The sequence below is a fragment of the Lactuca virosa genome, chromosome 9 (assembly GCF_052849685.1).
Source record: "Lactuca virosa cultivar CGN04683 chromosome 9, Lactuca_virosa_CGN04683_v6, whole genome shotgun sequence".
Lineage (NCBI taxonomy): Eukaryota > Viridiplantae > Streptophyta > Magnoliopsida > Asterales > Asteraceae > Lactuca > Lactuca virosa.
Genome location: NC_136434.1, coordinates 96,416,510 through 96,438,836, shown reverse-complemented (window position 1 = coordinate 96,438,836; position 22,327 = coordinate 96,416,510). Strand labels below are relative to the sequence as shown.

The 22,327-nt window shown below is 39.5% G+C and overlaps 3 protein-coding genes across 3 annotated transcripts; all 3 read right to left on the bottom strand.

Moving 5' to 3' along the window:
* Positions 1-1,693: 1,693 nt before the first annotated feature.
* Positions 1,694-2,365, bottom strand: LOC145136059 (uncharacterized). The gene is made up of 2 exons (XM_079070254.1): positions 2,060-2,365; positions 1,694-1,948 (listed from the first exon to the last, which is right to left on the bottom strand). Exons 1-2 carry the CDS (start codon positions 2,359-2,361, stop codon positions 1,810-1,812), a joined length of 441 nt encoding a protein of 146 aa, XP_078926380.1. The 5' UTR covers positions 2,362-2,365; the 3' UTR covers positions 1,694-1,809.
* A 2,808-nt stretch (positions 2,366-5,173) lies between these two features.
* Positions 5,174-7,743, bottom strand: LOC145137806 (DNA repair protein recA homolog 2, mitochondrial-like). The gene is made up of 8 exons (XM_079071942.1): positions 7,445-7,743; positions 7,269-7,326; positions 6,662-6,879; positions 6,467-6,554; positions 6,211-6,383; positions 5,944-6,090; positions 5,739-5,873; positions 5,174-5,671 (listed from the first exon to the last, which is right to left on the bottom strand). The coding sequence occupies exons 1-8, from the start codon at positions 7,544-7,546 to the stop codon at positions 5,372-5,374; spliced, it is 1,221 nt and encodes a 406-aa protein (XP_078928068.1). The 5' UTR covers positions 7,547-7,743; the 3' UTR covers positions 5,174-5,371.
* Positions 7,744-9,011: 1,268 nt separating this feature from the next.
* Positions 9,012-10,180, bottom strand: LOC145136047 (uncharacterized). The gene is made up of 4 exons (XM_079070247.1): positions 10,163-10,180; positions 9,934-9,998; positions 9,732-9,854; positions 9,012-9,570 (listed from the first exon to the last, which is right to left on the bottom strand). The coding sequence occupies exons 3-4, from the start codon at positions 9,760-9,762 to the stop codon at positions 9,206-9,208; spliced, it is 396 nt and encodes a 131-aa protein (XP_078926373.1). The 5' UTR covers positions 9,763-9,854; positions 9,934-9,998; positions 10,163-10,180; the 3' UTR covers positions 9,012-9,205.
* Between the last annotated feature and the right edge of the window lie 12,147 nt (positions 10,181-22,327).

The following is a 22,327-nucleotide window of genomic DNA, read 5'->3' as shown; positions in this document are numbered from 1 at the left end:
GTCATGATCAACCTAATAAATGGTATTAGAGAAGATTCTATTCAATGATCAATATCTACTCAAACCTAATTTAAATTCTTTCCCTATCCTTAATCATCAAAACGCTCATGATTATATCAAATGTAAAATCTATCAAGAAATCCTTATTTTGCAAGTAATCGCTTTCTTTTTCTAGAAGAAACAATTGGTTATGTCTCTTTACACTATTGAACATCACATGAACGATATCTTAAACGAAGGTTCTTATGAACCTATGTTTGTGCTCACAACTGGATTTCACTCTTGCACTTAAAAAACATTACTTTACCAGAATTATGAAGATAAACATCAAGTTGATTTGGATATTATAGCTACATTATCTATAGCAAAATACATAATTACATTTATCTCATGATTAAAGGAAATCTTAAATATTTTATCAAATACCTTTGGAAATGTGTATATACTCTTATAAATGATAAATTCATCTAAGGGTGCATGAAAGAAGAATAATCTTTATATGATGAAGAGATATGTTTTAAGGGAAACAAGGTAAACCAATAAGTTGTTACGTTTGACAAGTCTCTTTATCATTAGTATTTAACTATTTATTCACTCTTTTAGTCTTTAGTCTTCTAAACACAATAGATTCGTCACTTGTGCCAAAAAATCTCATGCATCGCCTAAAAAGTTGTACATTTTGCTTGAAATTGAGTTTAGCCTTTAGTTGTAAATTGTCACGATGATTTTGTTTCTTTTTCTGTTTAAGATATTTTCTTCAAAATTGTTTTGGTTTGCATCTAAAAAGTTATGATTATTGTTTAATAAGTTAAAATTGATTCCAACATCGATGTTCATCTATATCAAGTTATAACGAGTACCGTACAAACAAGAGTTATGCACAAAAAAGTCCTTGCAAACAAATTCGAAGATTAGTTCATACCAGTAGGATCTTTACAAGCACCATCTTGTAAAGCTTAATATGGTCATAGATAAAATCTCAATCGACTTTTATTTACATATATATGAGCGGATTTGAATTAGATTTCACAACTTTATGGAAGGAAAGATAAATTCCTTCCTTCATTGGATTTTTAATGGAATTCAATTCTACGCTAATTTGTAACCAAAAGTCGTAATAAAATGGTAGTGAATTTTAATACGAGTTGAATCCCATGAATTCTAACGACTCAACATGCTTAACGAGTTAACATGTAACCAAAAGCCGTAATAAAGTGGTATTGAATTTTAATACACGTTGAATCCCATGAATTCTAACAAATCAACATGCTTATCGGTATTATTCAAACCCATCTTTTCTTACGGGATTAATGCAAAAAATCCTGTTATTTTGCAAAAAATATTAATAAAGTCTTAAAAGTTTTTTTTTAATAGAAAAATCCTGATTATTTATCATTTTGCCCAAATTAACGAAAAAAATATTTTTTATATTTGAACGGCAAATGACAGATTATGTGATTTTCTCAAAATAATCAGACTTTTATGTTCAAAAATAAAATTTTAGGTCTTTTTTTAACTTTTTTTAAACTTTCCCCAATATTTGGGACTTTTCTTAGATTTCCTCATTTCTAACCCTTATTCTATAGATAAACCATTGATGCTTATCAATATTATCCGCATTGTAATTACCATTTGATCTTCACGAACAAGTTTGTTACACAAATCGCAAATTTACATGATTTAACTGACTTAATTACATGAAAACTTGGAAAACATTTTATATATAATCAATTAGACTGTGAGTTAACAAAGAACATTTATGCCAGAATCAAAACCATAGATTCAAAGAAGCAAAACACAATAAGCAGCCTACTTATCAACTTGATTGAGTTTGCCTAAACCATCGCAACGAGCACAAACGATCTGAGTCTGGTCTTTCCGGGCTGCATTTGCCCTCAACGTCACACCCGATTTCCTGACGAACCCTGCGCCATCGCACTCAGGACACCTGCCAAACGCAAACATAATCGAATTAAATCATCAATTAACCACAATACATATATAATATATAATACATATAAATGATGAATCGTTGGTGGATAAGATTTGTTAAACGTACGTGTCCTTGCGTGAGAAAAGTATCGGGAATGCTGTTCCCAGCAGTGCGACGGCAGCTGCGCCGGCGATCAGGTAAGTTGTGCCTTCGGAGGATACATCACCCACGGCGGAGACCACAGTCAGAGATCCCCGCTTCTTCTGGTTCTGGTTCAGAAATTGAAGTGTAGGTGAGGGCGACGTGGTGCGACCATGAACAGATGGTTTGTTGGAGGCGGAGAGAGTTGGTAGGGGAGATATGGTGGCCATTTTTGTTTTGTTTGGTTCATTTTCGAGATCAGTGTGCAGTTTTGTAACATGGATCATACTCTCATGTCCATTGATATTGAGGGTTCCATATTCCAATCTTGGATAAGGATAAGAATGGACCCACATTCACTTACCAACCAGACTTCAACTTTTTATTACGTTTTATTGGTAGACCAACGTTACAGAAAAATAGACCACAGATAAAAAATAATAATGTCGGCATAGATTTAGGCCTCGTTACGGCTAAAATAGACACATAGAACTAGAAAGTCTTCGACCTTTATACAACAGCAACTACAAGTCTCAAACTGACCACATTGAAGCCTTGAGTCTTCTTCGACTACTTCACTGTGCAAAACGAAAATCATGTGTAAATTAAGCAAACAAAGAGAAGGTAAGTTAATCTGAGCAATAGCACATATACATGAGTAAATACTAAATAATAATATAAGCAAAAGAATAAGAGGACCTCATATGAGGCAAACAAAAAAATGGGATTCTTCCTCTCTCTCATGCTCCTTGTTTCACCAACATTCAAGACATAATGATACGTCAACGACTACCCTATAAAATTTTCCGATTAATTTTCAATAGAACCTTCAAATCACATAAGACTCTTGAGGTTGCCCTTCATTTGAAAACAACCCACATTAATGTTAGTTGTGACGTTTACCTCTATATCCTCTTTTTTACCGGTCATAGACCCTAAAGATACTTTGTCTTAACAATGTTGATTCTAATTTTGTAGTCCTTTATCTTCTAACTTTGACCTCTATGTGTCCAACCAGGCGTTCAACATAGTCCTACACTTTGCCACCAACATGAAGCATTCAATAAGGTACTTTCCCCACGATCTCACGAGACATCTCATCCCCAATATCAAGGCAAATATATACAGATTCAGGCCGAACCTTGATGGAGCCTAATTTATACCGGGAATGATAATGTGTCTCCGACAGGGGTCTAAAAACATGTTGTAGACCGGCAATACATATCACACATAGTTATGACATCTCTCGAGGACTTCTCTACCTTACGATGTCCTCGAAATCACCTCACGAGGGATACTATTATACGTCTTCTATAGGTCAATGAACACCATATGGAGAGCCCTATTTCTCCATACGATGGCTAAGGAGATGAGTCGACTCAATTGTCAACCACCCAAGAATGAAACCGAATAAGTTTCTAAAACAATTGTGTGCATTTAACCCAACCTCCATTACTCTCTCTCCCATAACTACTCTTGGTTTCATGGTATTTCTGTAACTTTAGGCATTACCTTTTTCCTATAAATTAGGATCTTACGTTTAGTTTTTGAGTTTTAGCAAAGAAAATAAAAGAAAGGAAGGAAACTAAGAAGAAAAAGGAAAGTGCAAGAAAATTGTTGTTGGGTCACATATTTGTATAGGTTTGATGATACAAAATATATACATTATAGTTATAGTTTATCTGCTCATTGTAGATAGTCAATCTTGTCTAAGTAATTGTAGATAATACAACTTAGACAAGCTGATCTGTCAGAGCTTGTGTAGTTAGTCAATCTGAAGATATGTTGATGGAAGTTCATATGTCGAAGACTGAAGATCATCTCCTGATGAGCAAAAGACTCTGAAGACTCTATCAGCACCAAAGGCACAAAGATACCATTCATTGAAGACTGATCAGTGTGTCCATACGTTGAAGGTCCTACACTGATGACACACTGATCATGTGATACATTGATGACACTCGTTGATGATTATACTCTGTTGAAGCTGGGGCTGCATGAGCTGAAGCTAAAGATGATCAGTGTGTAACTCTCAGACGCTGACGTTGATGCTCTGATCAGTGTGTTGTGCTGGTGTTGATGTCCGAATATGGAGCAGATAAGATTTACTTAGTGAAGAAGTATTCTGAAGATCTGGTCTGATCCATTTCTTATATACCATATCTACATTTATAACTGAAGAATCAATCTCATGGATTTGATATAAGCCAAGATCTGGTGAATCTACAGAAGTTTTATCTCCTACGTTTAGATTAGCATTTATACTAGCCTCTCTCATTAGTTTAGAGTTGATGATTTGTATTGTATTATGAGAGTTAGAGTTTTTGTAAAGATAGATCTGAGAGTTCTTGGTGAGATCTTAAATTGCACTCGTTGGCTTTGTGTCAACTGCTTTGTGCACCCGTTCTCTTTGTGAGAACCTTTCTTAGTGAAAGACATCTTTGTGAAATACTTGTGTTATTAATCCGCATTTCTATTAGATTCATACACAAGTGTTAGGGTTTAAGACCAACAATTGTATTTTGTGTTCTGGGTTTCAGAATAATTAAAAGAAAAAATAAATATTTTGTTATTTTCTCTACAAATTCTTCCAAATTGAAAGGAAAGTTAGGAGTGAAGTTTTATTTCTATTTCTTTCCATTTCTTTTCACTTCCTTCTTTTAATGAAATTGAGAAACACCAATTTCTTTTAATTTTCTTCTGACTTCCATCTATTTGCTTTTTCCGTTGTTCGGTTGAACTCAAGGAAATAATGTTAATCTTCACTCGTACATCTTGCTAGTCTCCGAGGTAATCTCATTGTTTGTTATTATAGTTCAAAATCAATTATATATTTAAATAGACATACTTTCCTAAGGTATACATACAAAACTTGAATTGCAAATTGACCAGTAATATTTTTGAGGTGGTTAAACATTATTTAATATTATACCTTTTCTCACATATATTTAGTCATTGCATTTTCAAAAAGAAAAACAAAAGTCTCCCATGACTCCTCCACAGTTTGGCACTCTTGAATGGTCTCATAAATATTTTATTTTAATACAGTGATACTAAATTATTTGCAATATATTTTAGTTAAAAATCAACAAAGACTAATAGTAACTAAACAAATTTGGAAAATATATTAGTTAAAAGTTCACATACAACAAATACATTTTACTAGTAGTTTGCCAACAATAACTAAATGACTGAAATGTTCCCGGAATATACAGTACTCTAAACCAGAATCCTAATCCAATGCATGTCAAACAAATTGCAACTTATTCTGTCCTCAATCTTTCGGAAGTATTTGTATCATGATTCAGAATCTTGTTCAATACGAAACAAGTGTCTTCTTAGAGTCTTTACCAACTTATCACAAATTATTGTATTCTGAATCAAATAAGCTTCAGCTTGCATCTTACCATTGACAACTTCTCCCTCTATGAAGTAGCTATTTCCTTCTTTTAACACAACCCCATGTTCACAACCCAATTGTAGCACCTCAGATGCACGAGATATGCCTCTTCCAAACTCAATCTCCAGCTCTGCCTTTTTCATAGCAGGTGCTAGCTTATTCTTTACCACCTCCACACATATACCAAGACCAGTAACCTGAAAATAGATATATCTATTTACTTTTATTATTATCATTATAATAATAATTATTTTTTATTTTAACCTTTTCCTGTGTCTTGAGCAATCCTTTTCTAGCAATTCTCATCCGTACAGCTGAATAAAATGGCAAGGCGTTTCCACCACATGTCACCTCATTTACTCTAAGTCCCTCTTGGTGTGATCTCAAATTTGATCTCACCTAGAAACAAGAGTTACAATTGGCTATCACATATTTAAACTGATTTTATAACTATATATATTATACAAACCTGATTTATAAATATAATAAGAGTATCTGAACGACATAAAGAATAATGAATCTTGCGGAGTGCTCGTGTCATTATTCGTGATTGTGTCTCAATGATATTGTCACTTATTACACCTGTAATTTCACGTTGTGGGATGAGTGCAGCAACCTATAGAAATAAAGTCAATGAATTAGAAAACCAAGAGATCGATTGGACAAGATTTGAAAGAGTGGGTTTGATGATGAAGAGAGGAGGGCATTTATGTCTTTTGCTAAGATTTTTCCTTACACTGTCGATAACAATCACATCAACTGCTCCACTCTGTGTGAGAGTGTCAACAATACTCAGCAAATTTTCAGCAGAATTTGGCTGTGAGATGAGAAGATTTTTGGTATTTACACCAACTGTTTCAAGCAGCAGTGGGTCCGGTGCATTCTCCACATCCAAGTAAGCACAATAACCTACCAAAAATAACTTCTAATCATCATAAAATGTGAAACACCAGCATTGTTTATATGTGGAATTAGACAATATTGGAATGCACCTCCAAGCTTTTGAGCTTCCTTGATTACATTCAAAGCAAGTGTTGTCTTGCCTGATCCCTCTTGCCCATAAACCTCAACAATTCTTCCCTGTAATGTACACTTTGGTTGTTATTATTCTAGGGTTCACAATGATTTAACTATTATGTATGTGTGTAATTTGCTAATGCCATATAAGAAGCTACTAATCTAATTACCTTTGGTAATCCTCCAATTCCAAGAGCAAGATCAAGCTTCAAGGAGCCTGTGGATACTACAGGTTTCACTCTTGTGCGAAAAAATCGCTGCAAGAACAACATAGACTCCCCATCAAAATCACCTGCAAGTTCTGATAGGGCTGAATGAAGAGCTGTATGCTTTTCTGCAGCTTTAATATCATCATGAAGTTTATCATCTTCTAGGTCTGAGGCTTCAACTGCAAGCATATAATAGTCAATGACAAGAAAATTTAGACCAAGATGAGATTATAACTGACATGGACAGATTTATACACCCTCAGAAAAGCTGATCACAACTTCATAATGCCCTCCATGGGATTTGCAGGAATTAGAATCCAATTCCACATGGCAACTACAGATTATTACAGAGTTAATCTAATAAACTTGAGATGTAGGTTAATCTGACTGTATCATTCCTACCAACTATGGACGAATCAATGTCTATCCATATATTATATTAGATATTTCAAGGAGATGCATAAAGACAATCAAATATGTGCTGATACCGAACAAATATATAATTTAACGGCGGGTTATACTATATACAAAAGGTATGCATAAAAAGGGGAGGGGGGGCTCTGATTACCTGTAGATGAAATATAACAATGGCTCATGTTTTTCGCGGTGATTCTTCCTCTGAGATTCTGAACTTTTCATAAACACCAAGAAGCAAAACACAAATATAGCTCAGAAAACATGTTACATAAGGAACGGCACAAATGCAAAAGAAATAAGGTGATTAGGGTGACTGAGACAGAGAACCTGTTGTTGCTTGCAGGTGGAAAGGAAACTGAAGAGTGGACTCGGTCGGAAGACATTATGGAATCCAATAGACTTGATTAAGAAAGGAATTTTTGAACTCATTTAGCTTCTGATCTTGTAGCTGGGCTCTTTAGGGTTTCTGACGAACCATTTTGTCAAATTTTCATCTTCGCCAGATGTTTCAACGCCTCCTCTAGTCTCACACAGCTACAAAATTGACGGGGTTTACTAGTCGGCAGTCGCCGCTCACGGAGAGCAAGGGCCGGTGCTCGAGGGGGAGCCGCAAACCTCCGTTTGATATTTTCCCCGCGCACACAAACCAGGATTCATAATTACTCGCAAGAATAAATTACAGATTAGTCCCTATACTATACCATTTGTTACATGTCTGGTCCTAAATATATAATTGTTGCAAATTTGGCATTATGATTTTAGTTTATTGTAGATTTGATCGCTCATGTAAACCGATATGGTCAGTCCTCTCATCCCATGTTTTATTTCGTTGTGGATTTATTTCGATTTTTTGCTTGTTTTATCAACTCGATTTGCTCCTCACATCCAATGTTTTATTATTTTTATATTATATAAATATTAACTAGAATTAAAAGTAAGTTATACCATACCTCAACTCTTTCAAGACGTACATGTAAAACATAACACTAACCAACTCAAGACCCATGTGGAAAGCGTAACATTAACAACTAACAATATTTTAGGTAGTTAGAGTTTAAACCTTATATGTAGAATTCTATTTATCAACCAAGCAGGGGCGGAGCCAGTAGGGGGCTAGTGGGTGTTGTGCCCCTTAACTCCATTGATATTAGTGTATTACTAGTCAAGTAACATTGTAGCTTATTACAATCTTTTTTTTTTATATAAGAATATAAACTCACGTACATAATATAAATTACCATATAGACATATATCTCATTCAAATGGTATATATATATATATATATATATATATATATATATATATAGTCTACGATGTCCGTCTAAGCCCCGCTAATCTAAAATTCTAGCTCCACCCTTGACCAAGATAATAATATTAACATTATTTTGCATCGTTGGACCCTATTTTACCGTTTAAATCAAAACTAAAACGGTAAAAGTTGTCAAAGAATAAGACGAGGACGGTTCTGCACAAAGCTATGAGACGCTGTTTACCATGTCACATCATCTTAGGCTATGAATAGTGGAGTGCGATAAAAATGAAGTGATAGCTATGTGGTATAGTGAACACCGCCCCATTACGGTTTGGAGAGTAGGCAAGTGATAGCTATGTGGTATAGTGAACACCGCCCCATTACGGTTTGGAGAGTAGGCCAAAAATAGGAGCGCTCCTCTCTCTCTTTCTCCCTCTCTCTATCTCTTTTTTCTCTTTCATGGTATACCACATACATAAATCCTATGTGGTAAAGGAGTATGGCAAAATGAAGCTGTGGCCTTACGCTCCAGCCTTACCTTATGGACTAAACATAAACCAAATTATGAGCATAAAGATTCGTATTCGTCTTTTGAAGACTATTTTTTTTTTTTTTGAGATAATCAAATTCTAATTAAAAGTATTTTCAAATAAGAGTTGATATATTGGATATAAAGAAACATCGTTAGCTACAAAGATCCGTGCTTGCTATCCGTCCATGATCATTAGTATAGAAAACATTCATCGACAACTACATCGCCAAACATTCAAGTTTTCATTTTCCAATATGACATAAATGCGTCCACGGAAGAAGCACCAAAAGGACCAACCGCAATCTTACTCTTTCACGTCTTTCCAGCCGAGCCCTGGTCTGCAAATCTCCTTTTGTGGCTCTTCATAATCTCTGGCATCACGTAACGAAGCTTCAAAGTCGGTGGAATCACTTGCAACAGGAAGAAAATTACTTATGTCGTCTCTAGCACCAAACCCACCTGCCCGCATTACATCATCAGCTGAGATTGAAGCCTCCATATTCACATCACCACCACCCGAATCCATTGCTACATTTCCCTCCTCCTCGCCTGTATCAGCTTTGTTTCCCTGAACAGTGTCTGTAGAGGAATAACATTTTCCGTCACCGGCCAAAACCCTCTCCTGTTTAACAGGTTCCGAAGTCTCATTTTTTGTGCCGACTTGGTGACCTGTGAAAATCTACTATGTTTAGATTAGAGAGAATGAATCTGGTAGCGAAGGGCAATGGATTGGTATCTCACAAGGATCAAAGCAGAGACAAAATTTAGGAGATTACGAGCAAGGATTTGATTCATAAGTAATTGTTAGAAATAGATATAAGAATATGTACCATCAACTATGTTGACTGAGTCAATCTCCATGATAAAGCAGAACTTGTACAACGAAATAAGCTGGAAGATCTCTTTATAGTTACAGACTTCACCAATTGTTGTGATAACAACTCTGAAAACGACTGAAAAATAAATATAGCAACAATTATTATAAACAATAGAAAAGCTCAAACAAGGAAGTTAGAAGATTCTTCGATTTACTCCAATTGGTGGAATTTGATGATGAATTGAAGTAGAAACTCAAAGAGAGCAGGATTTCATCGAGTCTGTTGAAGTAGGTAGAAAGTAGAAACTCAGAAAGTTTGGAGGTATGGTGAATTAGATTTAGGGTTCCTAATTTGAACGGCTGATGAATCGCAAATCTACAACTAATCAATTCATATGTAAGAAGATTATGAAAGGGGAAATAGAGTTAGGGTTAAAGATTTACCTGCCGATAAGTTGCTCCTCTGCTTCCGATCTCAATCATCTCATGCTCCTCTTTATAGTGTCCGTTTATGCCATACTCATGCGTGGCCACGTGTACAAGAAATCAAACACGTGTATATATTGAGGCTATGGGATACGCTGACAATGGATTAAATTCAGCATTAAAACATTAGTCGATAAAAAACATTAGTCGATAACAACTAATGTTTTAATTTTTATATTTTTCTATTTAACGATTAATATCCAATCAAATACTTAGAATCAAATACTTAGAGCATCTCCGATGGTTAAGTTATAACATGACTTAAAACTTTTGTCAAATCATCATTTTAATAACTTAACCTATAATTAAATAACCATTCTAATGGTTAACCCCTTTGAATGGCTTTTTTAATAAAAATTTAACTAATTTATCCACGTCTATCTAAAATATTCTATAAAACCCCTTTATTTAATTATTTTTTTTAAACACACGTTTTATTTTAATTTTATTAACAATATTAGAATACATTGTTTCAAAATAAATATATTACAACATATCGTTCGGAAAAATTAATACGAAAAAACTATTATGAAATAGTGATAAAAAATATTAAAAGAAAAATTATAATCATTATAATTTTTTATTTCATAAAAAGAAATGTCATTAGATATTTAATATAAATAATTAACTAGTAAATAAATAAAAAAAAGATTTAAAAGTCAAATATATTTAGGAATGTAAATGAAATATATCTAAAGTATGAGGGGGTTAAGTGACAAAGTATAGAAGTATATTGACCATTCAATATATATTGAGTGGTCAATAAAAAAAAAACAAATAAGCTTTAACCTCCAATGGTAATAAGCTATAAAAAAATAAAGGTCAATAATAATACCCTATAAAAAAATTATCATTGGAGATGCTCTTATAAGAGTGAACAGAACAAGTTGACGTTGTTAGACTTCCATACTTGGCCTATATGTTACAAAATTTGTCAAAACTAGATATCTTATTCGATTTATTATATGTATCAACAAACTAGCAATGTTGGTCAAATACAATTACATGTAAAAACAATGCATTGCATACAAGTAAAGTAATTGAAAAAATGGTTATTTTTGGAAGATGGGAGATTAAAACCCTTACCTTTCATATCTATAATTTTTTATATTTTTAATAGGTTAAAACTCATGTACTATGTTAAAATGGACAAAATAAACTTTCCCTACATCTTCATTTCTTATACCATTTGATGATCAAGAAACAGAAGGTTTTCAAGATACTTACAAACCAAAACTCACTACACAAAACCTAATCTACTCTCTTAACAAATCACCCATCCTAATCTATTACAACCAAAGAACTGATCTAAATACGGACTTTGAACGTTACAGATGAACAAAAACCAGAGAGATGAAGTTAGAGAATGAGAAAACCCTAACAGAGAAACTCTAATGCTTTGATCAGGTAAACAACTGAATGAATGAAGAGTTCTTCACTCTCTCTCTTCCTTTATACTTCAGATACACGGATACGGATATAACCCGAACAATAACCTACCCGAGTTTATGACCCGCGTGTTTACCCTGCAATTTATCTTAACAACCAAAAGAATATATTTTGAACACAAAACACCCTTTATCAAAAAATAATTTCCATTTTCATCCAATAAATATGAGATTGTAAATATATATTATTTTCAACATACTACATGGTTGAGAAATTAAAATAATGTGGATAATAACAAAAACATAGTCATTATAATAAATTTATAAACACTTCTTTTATACAACATTCAAATATAAACACTTATTTGTTCCACGATTCCTAAATATAAAATGTTCTCTAATCTGTACCGACTATTTTTCAATTACATAATTCTTCTCTACTATTTTTCAAACTCCTGAACATCCTCAATCAATTTAAAAGATAGTTTCCAACAAACTAGGAGAAGATCAGAAAACAATGCATTACATTTTTTAGGGGTGAGAAAACGGATCGAATCGGCTCGAACCTGCCCAAAATCAGTTTGAAAACGGAACCGGAATCGATGATTCAAGAGGACTGTAACGTTCTGAATTTTTATAACAAATTATATCGAAGGATGAAGGATGGTTCGATCAATTATTATATAATCACAAGAAATATAAGGGTCTTGGTTGGTTTTCTAAGTAAATAAATAAAAATGAGGGATAATGACTTAAAAGGATAATATATTTTTCGATTTGTACACATTTGGTCGCTGAGTTTTTTTTCGTCCACATTTACCCCTTCAACTTGTTAAACTGTACACATTCAGTCCTTATGACCGGTTACTCCAGGTTAGCCGGAAAAATGACTTAATAGGGTAATATATTTTTTATTTTGTACACATTTGGTCCTTAATATTTTTGTACACATTTAGTCCTTAATATATTTTTGTTTCAAAATAAGTCATTTTTGTTTTTGTACTCATTCAATACTTATGAATGATTTCTTTAGGTTTTTCTCACGACATCTTATGTGGGACAATCATTGATGAAGTGTGTGCGGCTGTTGATGTTTATGTGTGACGTCTCATTTTCACAACCAAAAATTTTCATTTTTAAATAAGGCAAAACTCCTTAATTATAAATACATTATTAAGAAAAAAACGTTTATTCTAACATACATTTATGGAAAATCAAAGTAATATAAGAAACACGAAATCCTCAATACTGTTGATGAGTGTGTACAGTCATGTCTTCGCCTTCCCACGATCAACGATAGAACCTGAAAACATAAACAACTGGGTAAGCACAAAGTTTAGTGAGTTTCCCCCCAAAATATTCGATACAACAAACGCATTATCATGCATAACGGGCCCACACTCATCAGATTGGAATACTTTGGCCCAATCAGTTATCCGACTAGAATACCAACACGCAACATGTCCAATCAGCCATCGAACTGGAATACCCAGGGTTTGTCGGCATGTCGCCTTAACCCAACTGCTCTTCTCGAGCCTCCGTGCCTACGGCTTACAGCCGACCCACACCAGGTATCTTGGCCTACAACATATAGCAGGACCACCTCAACCTATACCGCCACCATATGGCTATCCTACGTAAGATGTTGTGAGAAAAAAACCTAAAGAAATCATTTATAAGTAGCGAATGAGTACAAAAACAAAAATGACTTATTTTGCAACAAAAAAATATATTAAGGACTAAATGTGTACAAAAATATTAAGGACTAAATGTGTACAAAGTGAGAAATATATTACCCTATTAAGTCATTTTTACCGGCTAACCTGGAGTAGCCGGTCATAAGGACTAAATGTGTACAGTTTAACAAGTTGAAGGGGTAAATATGGACGAAAAAAAAAGTCAGTGACTAAATGTGTACAAATCAAAAAATATATTACCATTTTAAGTCATTATCCCCCATGAGATTTTATTATATCTCAAAAGATCTTAATCAAAAAAATAAATAGTGGGTTTAATTAAAAAGGGTCACATAATAAAGAAAGACTAAACTGCACAAATGGTCTCTGTGGTTTGCTCAAAATTGTCACTTTGGTCCAAAAAGGTTTGGACTAGCACCAGAGGTCCAAAGTTTTCATTTTGTTGCTTGTTTAGTCCTATCTGTTCTGCTTTTTTTTCAAAATGATGGATTTGCCCCTGTTAATATCATTTCCTTTATTTTCTTAATTGTTTTTTTTTTTCTGATTTTCAGATTAAAAAAATAAATAAATATAAATCTCTCTCTCTCTCTCTCCCTCTCTCTCTAAATACCCACTTCTTCTTCCTGAAAATTGTCCAGATGAACAATAAAAACACCAAGAACAATAAAAACACCAAGAACAAAAAAAACACCTCGAACAGATTGTTGAACACGTGGATTCTCAATGGAGATGGAGAAAAGAGAATGAGAAATCATATCTAGGGTTAGTCTTCTCCATCTGTTTCAAATATGTTCATATTCTCCATCTGTTTTTATATCTGTTTGTGTTCTTCAACACTGTCAGGATCGGTTTACCACACCACCCCCTTCTCAGTTCATCTTCTCCATCCGTTGCTCGATTTTCACTGTTACAGAAAAACCCACCCCAACCACACCCTCCAGTACCACGGTAAATCTTCAACATATGGTCTATAGACCACAATCAACCACCAAACGCAATCAACGACCACCGCCTCCGGTACCACGGTTGAAGTTCGCTTAGGGCACGCCGTTACAAGAGCATGTCGATCCTTGGACTCAAGACAACAAACCACTGATTGCCAACGCCAAAGTTGTGAAATCCCTAATTTATTTTGTAAAAACTGGGACTGTCAATCAGAGCTATTCCCCCATTGGTATTTCAAATCGAAGCTCCCGCAACAAAAACCTAACCCTAAAGTTTAAGGCGGCGACACATAGATCGAAGATAGGGTTTCAGATTAATCGAAGAACATGTGCAACGATTTTTCATTTTGATTTTGGAGATTTTGCTTCAATTGAATGTAGACTCATGGATTTGGTTTGACCCCTTTTCACTTCTGTTACCAACCCTTTCATTTTTGGTGTATCATATGGTTTAAATGTCGATAAATGGAACAATCTTGGAATTTGGTGCCTGAACAAGACGAGGGTGAGGATTGAAAGCAAAGTTTCGCAGGGGGAACTGGGTGGCCTGAATGATAGCAACCTTTGAGACAGAGTTTTCGGACTGGTGGGAATCCATGGCAGGTGACGGGAATTGATTATGGTTTTTTGTAGGTAATGGCGACTTTCAAATCTGTCGGAGGTTGGTGATGGCGGTGACGATAGGGGCTAAAGGTGGAGCTGAAGGCAGTGGTGGCTAACGATGATGACTGTAACGACCCAATTTTCAAGTCCAAAAATTTCATTTTTAAGTAATTGACTTGTAAAAACATTTATAAGAAAACACCATCTAATCATAACTTTTCATAAAACCTCAACTCATGTCTGAAAACCATTCACCAAAAATAAGAATAATGTCAGAGTACAATCCCAAGAAACTCTAATGCGGAAAACCAACATGTGTGTGTATGATGTGCCGCTACCGCGCCAGCTCCTTCCCCTTTGCTGAAGAGGTACCTGAAACCAAAACTGTAAACTGTAAGCACGAAGCTTAGTGAGTTCCCCCATCGTACCACATACCATACAATCACATAGCATACATACTGCCAGGCAATTCTGGGGTGCCCGACCTACCCGGTACGGCCATTCTGGGGCGCCGACCTACCCGTACGACCATTCTGGGGTGTCGACCTACCCATGCGGCCATTCTGGGGTGTCGTCCTACCCGTGTCAAGCCATTCTAGGGTGCTGACCTACCCATGTCAAGCCATTCTGGGGTGCTGACCTACCCGTCGGTCCTAACAACCGAACTTGGGGACTATTCCCCTCCTACTACCACTATCACATATAACATATCATGCCAGCATATAAACATATCATCACATACTGTCAGACATATATGGGGTGTCTGACCTACCCTTCGGTCCTAACAACCGAACTCTACTACTATCACATATAACATATCATGCCAGCATATAACATATCAGGTAGTAGCAAACCTAGATGATATCACAAAGACAATCATCTAACATACAACTCCTACTGGTGGGCCGGCATTGTGGTCGTAGACCCACCGCTACTGGAAGGTAACTCACCTCGAACAAGTAGCTGCTGATAATCTGTGCGGGAAACCTCTGCCTGCTGCTGCTCCGGAAGTCCTCTGGCTATAATCCCCCACAAAACACTCAGGCAGAAATTGATATCTACTCTTGGGGTAAAATGACTATTTTACCCCCAACCAAGTCCAAGTCAAAGTCAACTTCCAGTTGACCCGGACTCGCCGAGTTGGACCGTCAACTCGTCGAGTCCTCTTCCTTTACTCGTCCTTATTCACGACTCGACTCGTCGAGTTTGGCAACGACTCGACGAGTTCCCTTCTTTATGAACATCAATGAACCTTCATCCGACTCGCCGAGTCGGATGAACACTCGTCGAGTTCACCTTCAACTGATGAACAAGTCCTGACCCCGACTCGTCGAGTTGTATGAACAACTCGTCGAGTTCATCTTCATCCATAAGAAGATTGCCTTGGACTCGCCGAGTCTGTTCTAGCACTCGTCGAGTCCCATGAACTCCAGGTCTAAAACTAAGTCCAATGCGTTGGGTCACTCTTTCGGTCCTGCTGCAACCCTTCTAACACCCAACTGAGTCCTTCTGACCCTCAACAGGTATGGGACTCAAAGCCTTGGACTCGTCGAGTCCCAAGAACGGACTCGCCGAGTCGATAACGTCCAAGCTCTATTTCCTCGATTTCTGATGTACAACTTTTGACCAAAAGATAGATCTAAGCCCCTAAGCTCGATCTAGCACGTAAAGTTTCGAACTTTACGTGCATGCATGGGACTTTTGAGCCAAAAGGCTCTAAAATGACTCTTGTGGTGCATGGGACCTTCCTTGGGTGCAAAAGCAACCCAAATTTGCTTTGTGACTCCTTCCAAGACTTTGATCTGAAGTCTTGACCCCCAACCATGTTTGCAATCATGGTTGGCCACCTCATTTGGCTGAAAAAGCCCTAAATCTTCCCCAAAAAGGGATCTAACAAATGAACAAGCAAGGTACAAACTTTATACCTTTCAAGGACTGGAAATGATGCACCAAACTCGAATCCTTTAGTCTCCTCTTGATCCTTCTATGCTCTTCCTTCTTCCTTGATGTCAAAACCCACAAAAATCACTCAAAAGCCTTAGATCTTGCACCAAAACACTTAGGGTTTACTAGGGAGAGTTTCTGGGAGCATTAGGGACGAGTGGTGGCTGATAGAGATGATTAAATAGGGTGCAAACCCTCAGATTAGGGTTTTGTCCAGTCAGGGCCTACTCGTCGAGTCCGGGACCCGACTCAACGAGTCCATCACTTAAATCTCGCGTCCCATCCCGCTTCTACTCGGTGAGTTGGTCCTTCAACTCGCCGAGTCCAAGGCCAAAAATGCAAGATACTTAAATAAATTGCATACCAAGAACCAGGTGCTACAAATCTCCCCCACTTATTTTAGACTTCGTCCTCGAAGTCTGCTGCTTGCTCCTGGAACAGCTCCGGGTAATGCTCCATCATCTCATCCACCGGCTCCCAAGTCCACTCTGATCCCTTCCGATGTTGCCATTGCACCTTCACTAGTTTAACCCTCTTGTTCCTCAGATCCTTCGACTTCCGGTCGAGGATCGCTACTGGTCGTTCAATGTAATTCAGGCTGTCATCAACCTGAATGTCCTCCAGGGGTACCACTGCTGAGTCGTCCACCAGGCACTTCCGCAGCTGAGAGACGTGGAAAGTGTTGTGGATCTGGCTGAGTTCGGCTGGCAGATCCAACCTGTACGCCACCTTGCCCACTCGGGCTAACATCCTGAACGGTCCAATGTACCTGGGGCCTAACTTGCCCCGTTTCCTGAATCGGATGACGCCCTTCCATGGCGACACCTTCAGGAGAACCATATCCCCGACCTGAAACTCCAGATCTGATCGGCGCTTATCGGCATAACTTTTCTGTCGACTTTGAGCAGTCTGAAGCCTGCTCCGAACCTGCTGAATCCTCTCTGTCGTCTTGAGCACTACTTCGGTGCTCCCCATTACCCTCTGGCCAACCTCGCCCCAACATATCGGGGTCCTGCACCTCCTCCCATACAGCATCTCGAAAGGAGGACGGTCAATGCTCGCATGATAACTAATGTTATAGGAGAACTCTGCTAATGGAAGGTAGGTATTCCAACTACCTTCGAAGTCTAACACGCATGCTCGCAGCATATCCTCCAGAGTCTGGATGGTCCGCTCGCTCTGACCATCCGTCTGCGGGTGAAAGGCGGTGCTAAAATGTAGACGAGTACCCAGCTCGTCATGAAATCTCTTCCAAAACCTGGAAGTGAACCGCACATCTTTGTCTCAATGACTCGAATGCAGCCTGCTGCTCAGGCCCCCAATGAAAGACCACGACTTTCCTCGTTAGCCTGGTCAGGGGTACGACTATCTTGGAGAAATCCTGGATGAATCTCCGATAGTAGCCGGCTAATCCTAGGAAACTCCGAATCTTGGATGGAGACCTCGGAACCTCCCATCTCATCACGGCCTCCACTTTGGCCGGGTCCACCGATATCCCGTTCTGGTTGACAAGATGTCCGAGAAACTGCACCTCGCGCAACCAGAACTCACACTTGGAGAACTTAGCATACAAGTTCTCCCTTCTCAAAGTCTCCAGAACCTCTCGCAGATACTCCTCGTGCTCCTCCTGCGTCTTGGAGTAAAGCAAGATATCATCAATAAACACTATCATAGACCGGTCTAGCATCGGTCTACACACGCGGTTCATGAGGTCCATGAACGCGGCAGGAGCATTGGTGAGCCCGAAGGGCATCACCACGAACTCGTAGTGGCCATAGCGCGTCCGGAACGCAGTCTTCTGTACATCCTCCTCTCTGACCCTCATCTGATGATATCCTGAATGCAGATCAATCTTGGAGAACCAAGATTCTCCCTGTAGCTGGTCAAAGAGGTCATCAATCCTCGGGTGTGGGTAACGGTTCTTCACCGTTACCTTGTTCAGCTCCCGATAATCTATACACATCCGATGCGACCCGTCCTTCTTCTTAACAAATAGGATCGGGGCTCCCTAAGGTGAACTACTCGGCCTGATAAATCCTTTGTCTAGCAGCTCCAGTAGCTGCGTAGACAACTCCTGCATCTCGGGAGGAGCCAACCGATACGGTGCCTTGGCTATCGGAGCCACACCAGGGACTAGGTCGATCCTGAACTCCACCTGTCGCTCCGGAGGTATCCTAGGCAACTCCTCGGGGAATACGTCCGCAAACTCTCGTACCACGGGCACCTCGCCCACTGTCGCCTTTCCCGCCTCCCGGGTGTCCATGACATAAGCGACATATCTGGCGCAACCCTGCTGAAGGTAACGCCTTGCCCTCGCTGCCGAACATAAGGCTGGCCCTCACTGTGGCCTCTCGGCATGAATCACTAACTCTCCCCCTCCTGGGGTCCTGACTCGCACCAACTGCTGTGCGCAATCTATCACCGCCCCATTGGGGCTCAGCCAATCCATGCCGATAATCACCTTGTTCCCTCTCAACGGAATAGGAATCAGGTCTACCAGGTAACGCTCCTCGAACAATCTCAAAACACAATCTCGAAAGACCTCTGATGCTCGCACTGACCGGTCGTCCGCAATCTCGACCTCTAGAGGGCAATCCAACATGCCCGAAGACGCAGGGAACTTCTTGCTAAGCGCAAGAGAGACAAATGATCGGGTAGCACCCGAATCAAACAATACCTGAACTGGAATACCGTTCACATGGAACGATCCTAAACAGAGCACATACATAACATATTAAAATCACAGCAGCATATCATAATAGCATAAATAAGAAGTCATACCCGTCACCACATCGGGTGCAGCGCGTGTCTCCTCGGTAGTCAATTGGAAGGCCAGTCTCCTCACCACTGGAGCCTCAGTCTTGGCCTGCCGTCCATCAGTAATCCGCAGGGTCGCTGGGGCTGGCGCCTTCACCGGCGCTGCTGATGTCAACTGGGGGCAGTTGGCCTTCTTGTGGCCCCTCTGGTTGCAGTGGAAACACAGCAACTCAGACGTCTGAATAACCGGTGCAGGGGCGGTACAATCCCTGCTGAAGTGCCCCGTCTTGCCGCACTTGTAGCAGCCTGACGATCCCAATCTACACGCCCCCTCATGTGGCCTGCCGCATTTCCTGCAGCGGCCTGGTCCTGACTGGCCTTTCGGCCTACCATCTGATCCCTTGGGCTTCTTCCCCGAAGCCCCAGTCGTCTGCCCCTCCTCTACCTTCCTCTTCCGGACATGCTCCAGATCGATCTCCCTCTCCCTTGCCTTGGCAATCATGGAATCCAGGGTAGGGCAAGCTGAAAAACTAACATGCTCCCGAATGTCGGCTCGCAGCATGTCATGATAGCGGGTCTTCCTCATATCCTCATCTCCCGCATACTGGGGCACCAACAATGCCCTCTCTCGGAACTTGGCGGTGATCTCCGCCATAGTCTCCGTAGTCTGTCTCATGTCCAAAAACTCTCTGGCCAGCTGCTGAAGCTCTACAGCTGGCGCAAACTCCGCCCTGAATCTGGTCACAAAGTCTGACCAGGTCATAGCCTCAACAGCCGAGGCTCCCAATAAATCACCAACAGACTCCCACCAGTCTCTAGCTCTGTCTCTCAAACACCCTGCTGCATATCTCACCTTCGACCCCTCGGGGCAGAAGCTGGTCAGTTGTGCGGACTCAATGTCCGCAATCCATCGTCTGGCAGCAATGGGGTCCTTCGCCCCATGGAAATCCGGCGCACCACTGCCCCTGAAGTCCTTAAAGGACAGTGTGCGGGATCCTGACTGGCTGGTCGCCATGTCACTCCTGAACGCCCTAAGGCGATCATCCATCAGCTCAAAAATCCCTTCCTTGATCGACCCAAAGATGACTGGGGTCGCATCAAGGATGCCTCTAGTGATCTCAGACGCGATGAACTCGCGTAGCCTCTTATCTACTGGTTCGGAGCCTGAACCCGAACCCGATCCCTCTCCGGAACTGCCAACTGCTGGCCTGGAACGTAGTACCACCATTCTGCAATACATCATGACAACCGTTAGTGATACTAGTACATATAGAGGGATCACACCCATCACAAGTTCCTTGGTCTTGCCTCAGCCTTCCTTAATTCGAGTACGAATCCTCTTCTTTCAGTAGTACGGGCCCATACTACCATCCACATCTATCCGTACTTTCCTCAAGGACTGCCTTGACTCCTCCAAGTCCCTTTTTCCCCTGCTAATCTCTATTATTCTCATCCTAGGCTTACCCCAGGGAAATCTCTGACTCCATCCAAACCGGTCCTCAGCTGCTGAAGGCCTCCTAGTAATGCCAATTAGCCATTACCTGAATACCATCACATGTAATGAGGCTCGAATAATCCTTTGAGTAAAAGACTCGTCCCCACAACGGTTAGACTCAAACGAGAGCTGCGCAATAGGGCCAAATCCAGCACTCTGAGATTATTCAATCCTAATCACATGTGACGCGACGTACTCACCTAATGGCTAACTCCCATCATTCAGAGCCCTACAATCACGAAGCAAGCAGCATTCAGACACAGGAAACTACTCAAGCAACTCTATTCTCCTAACGAGAAACTGTACCAGCATACAATGCTGTGCTCATACTACCAGGCATAACCTAAACAGGCTATCCTATTCCTGTCTACTCAATACTAGCATGCAATTCTCATAAGCTGAAGCACATAAAGCAGGCACATAAGGCATCATTCCTACATCCTTAGTCCTATTCTAGCATGTTGTTCTACTGAAACTGATAAACATAATATAAACTTGTATGGGTACTTTGGGGAATACTTACTTGAGCTCGGCCGGTTGCGCACATCACACACTTTGATCTTTCTTAAAACTCTTTTACTCAAAGTCATTTTATTTGTAAAAAAAATCTTTTAATCCCTTGGGTTGAGTCCAGACACCCCCGAAGGTGTGTCCGAATCCCTCAAACCAGGGCTCTGATACCAACTTGTAACGACCCAATTTTCAAGTCTAAAAATTTAATTTTTAAGTAATTGACTTGTAAAAACATTTATAAGAAAACACCATCTAATCATAACTTTTCATAAAACCTCAACTCATGTCTGAAAACCATTCACCAAAAATAAGAATAATGTCAGAGTACAATCCCAAGAAACTCCAATGCGGAAAACCAACATGTGTGTGTATGATGTGCCGCTACCGCGCCAGCTCCTTCCCCTTTGCTGAAGAGGTACCTGAAACCAAAACTGTAAACTGTAAGCACGAAGCTTAGTGAGTTCCCCAATCGTACCACATACCATACAATCACATAGCATACATACTGCCAGGCAATTCTGGGGTGCCCGACCTACCCGGTACGGCCATTCTGGGGCGCCGACCTACCCGTACAGCCATTCTGGGGTGCCGACCTACCCATGCGGCCATTATGGGGTGTCGTCCTACCCGTGTCAAGCCATTCTGGGGTGCTGACCTACCCATGTCAAGCCATTCTGGGGTGCTGACCTACCCGTCGGTCCTAACAACCGAACTTGGGGACTATTCCCCTCCTACTACCACTATCACATATAACATATCATGCCAATCATCTAACATACAAC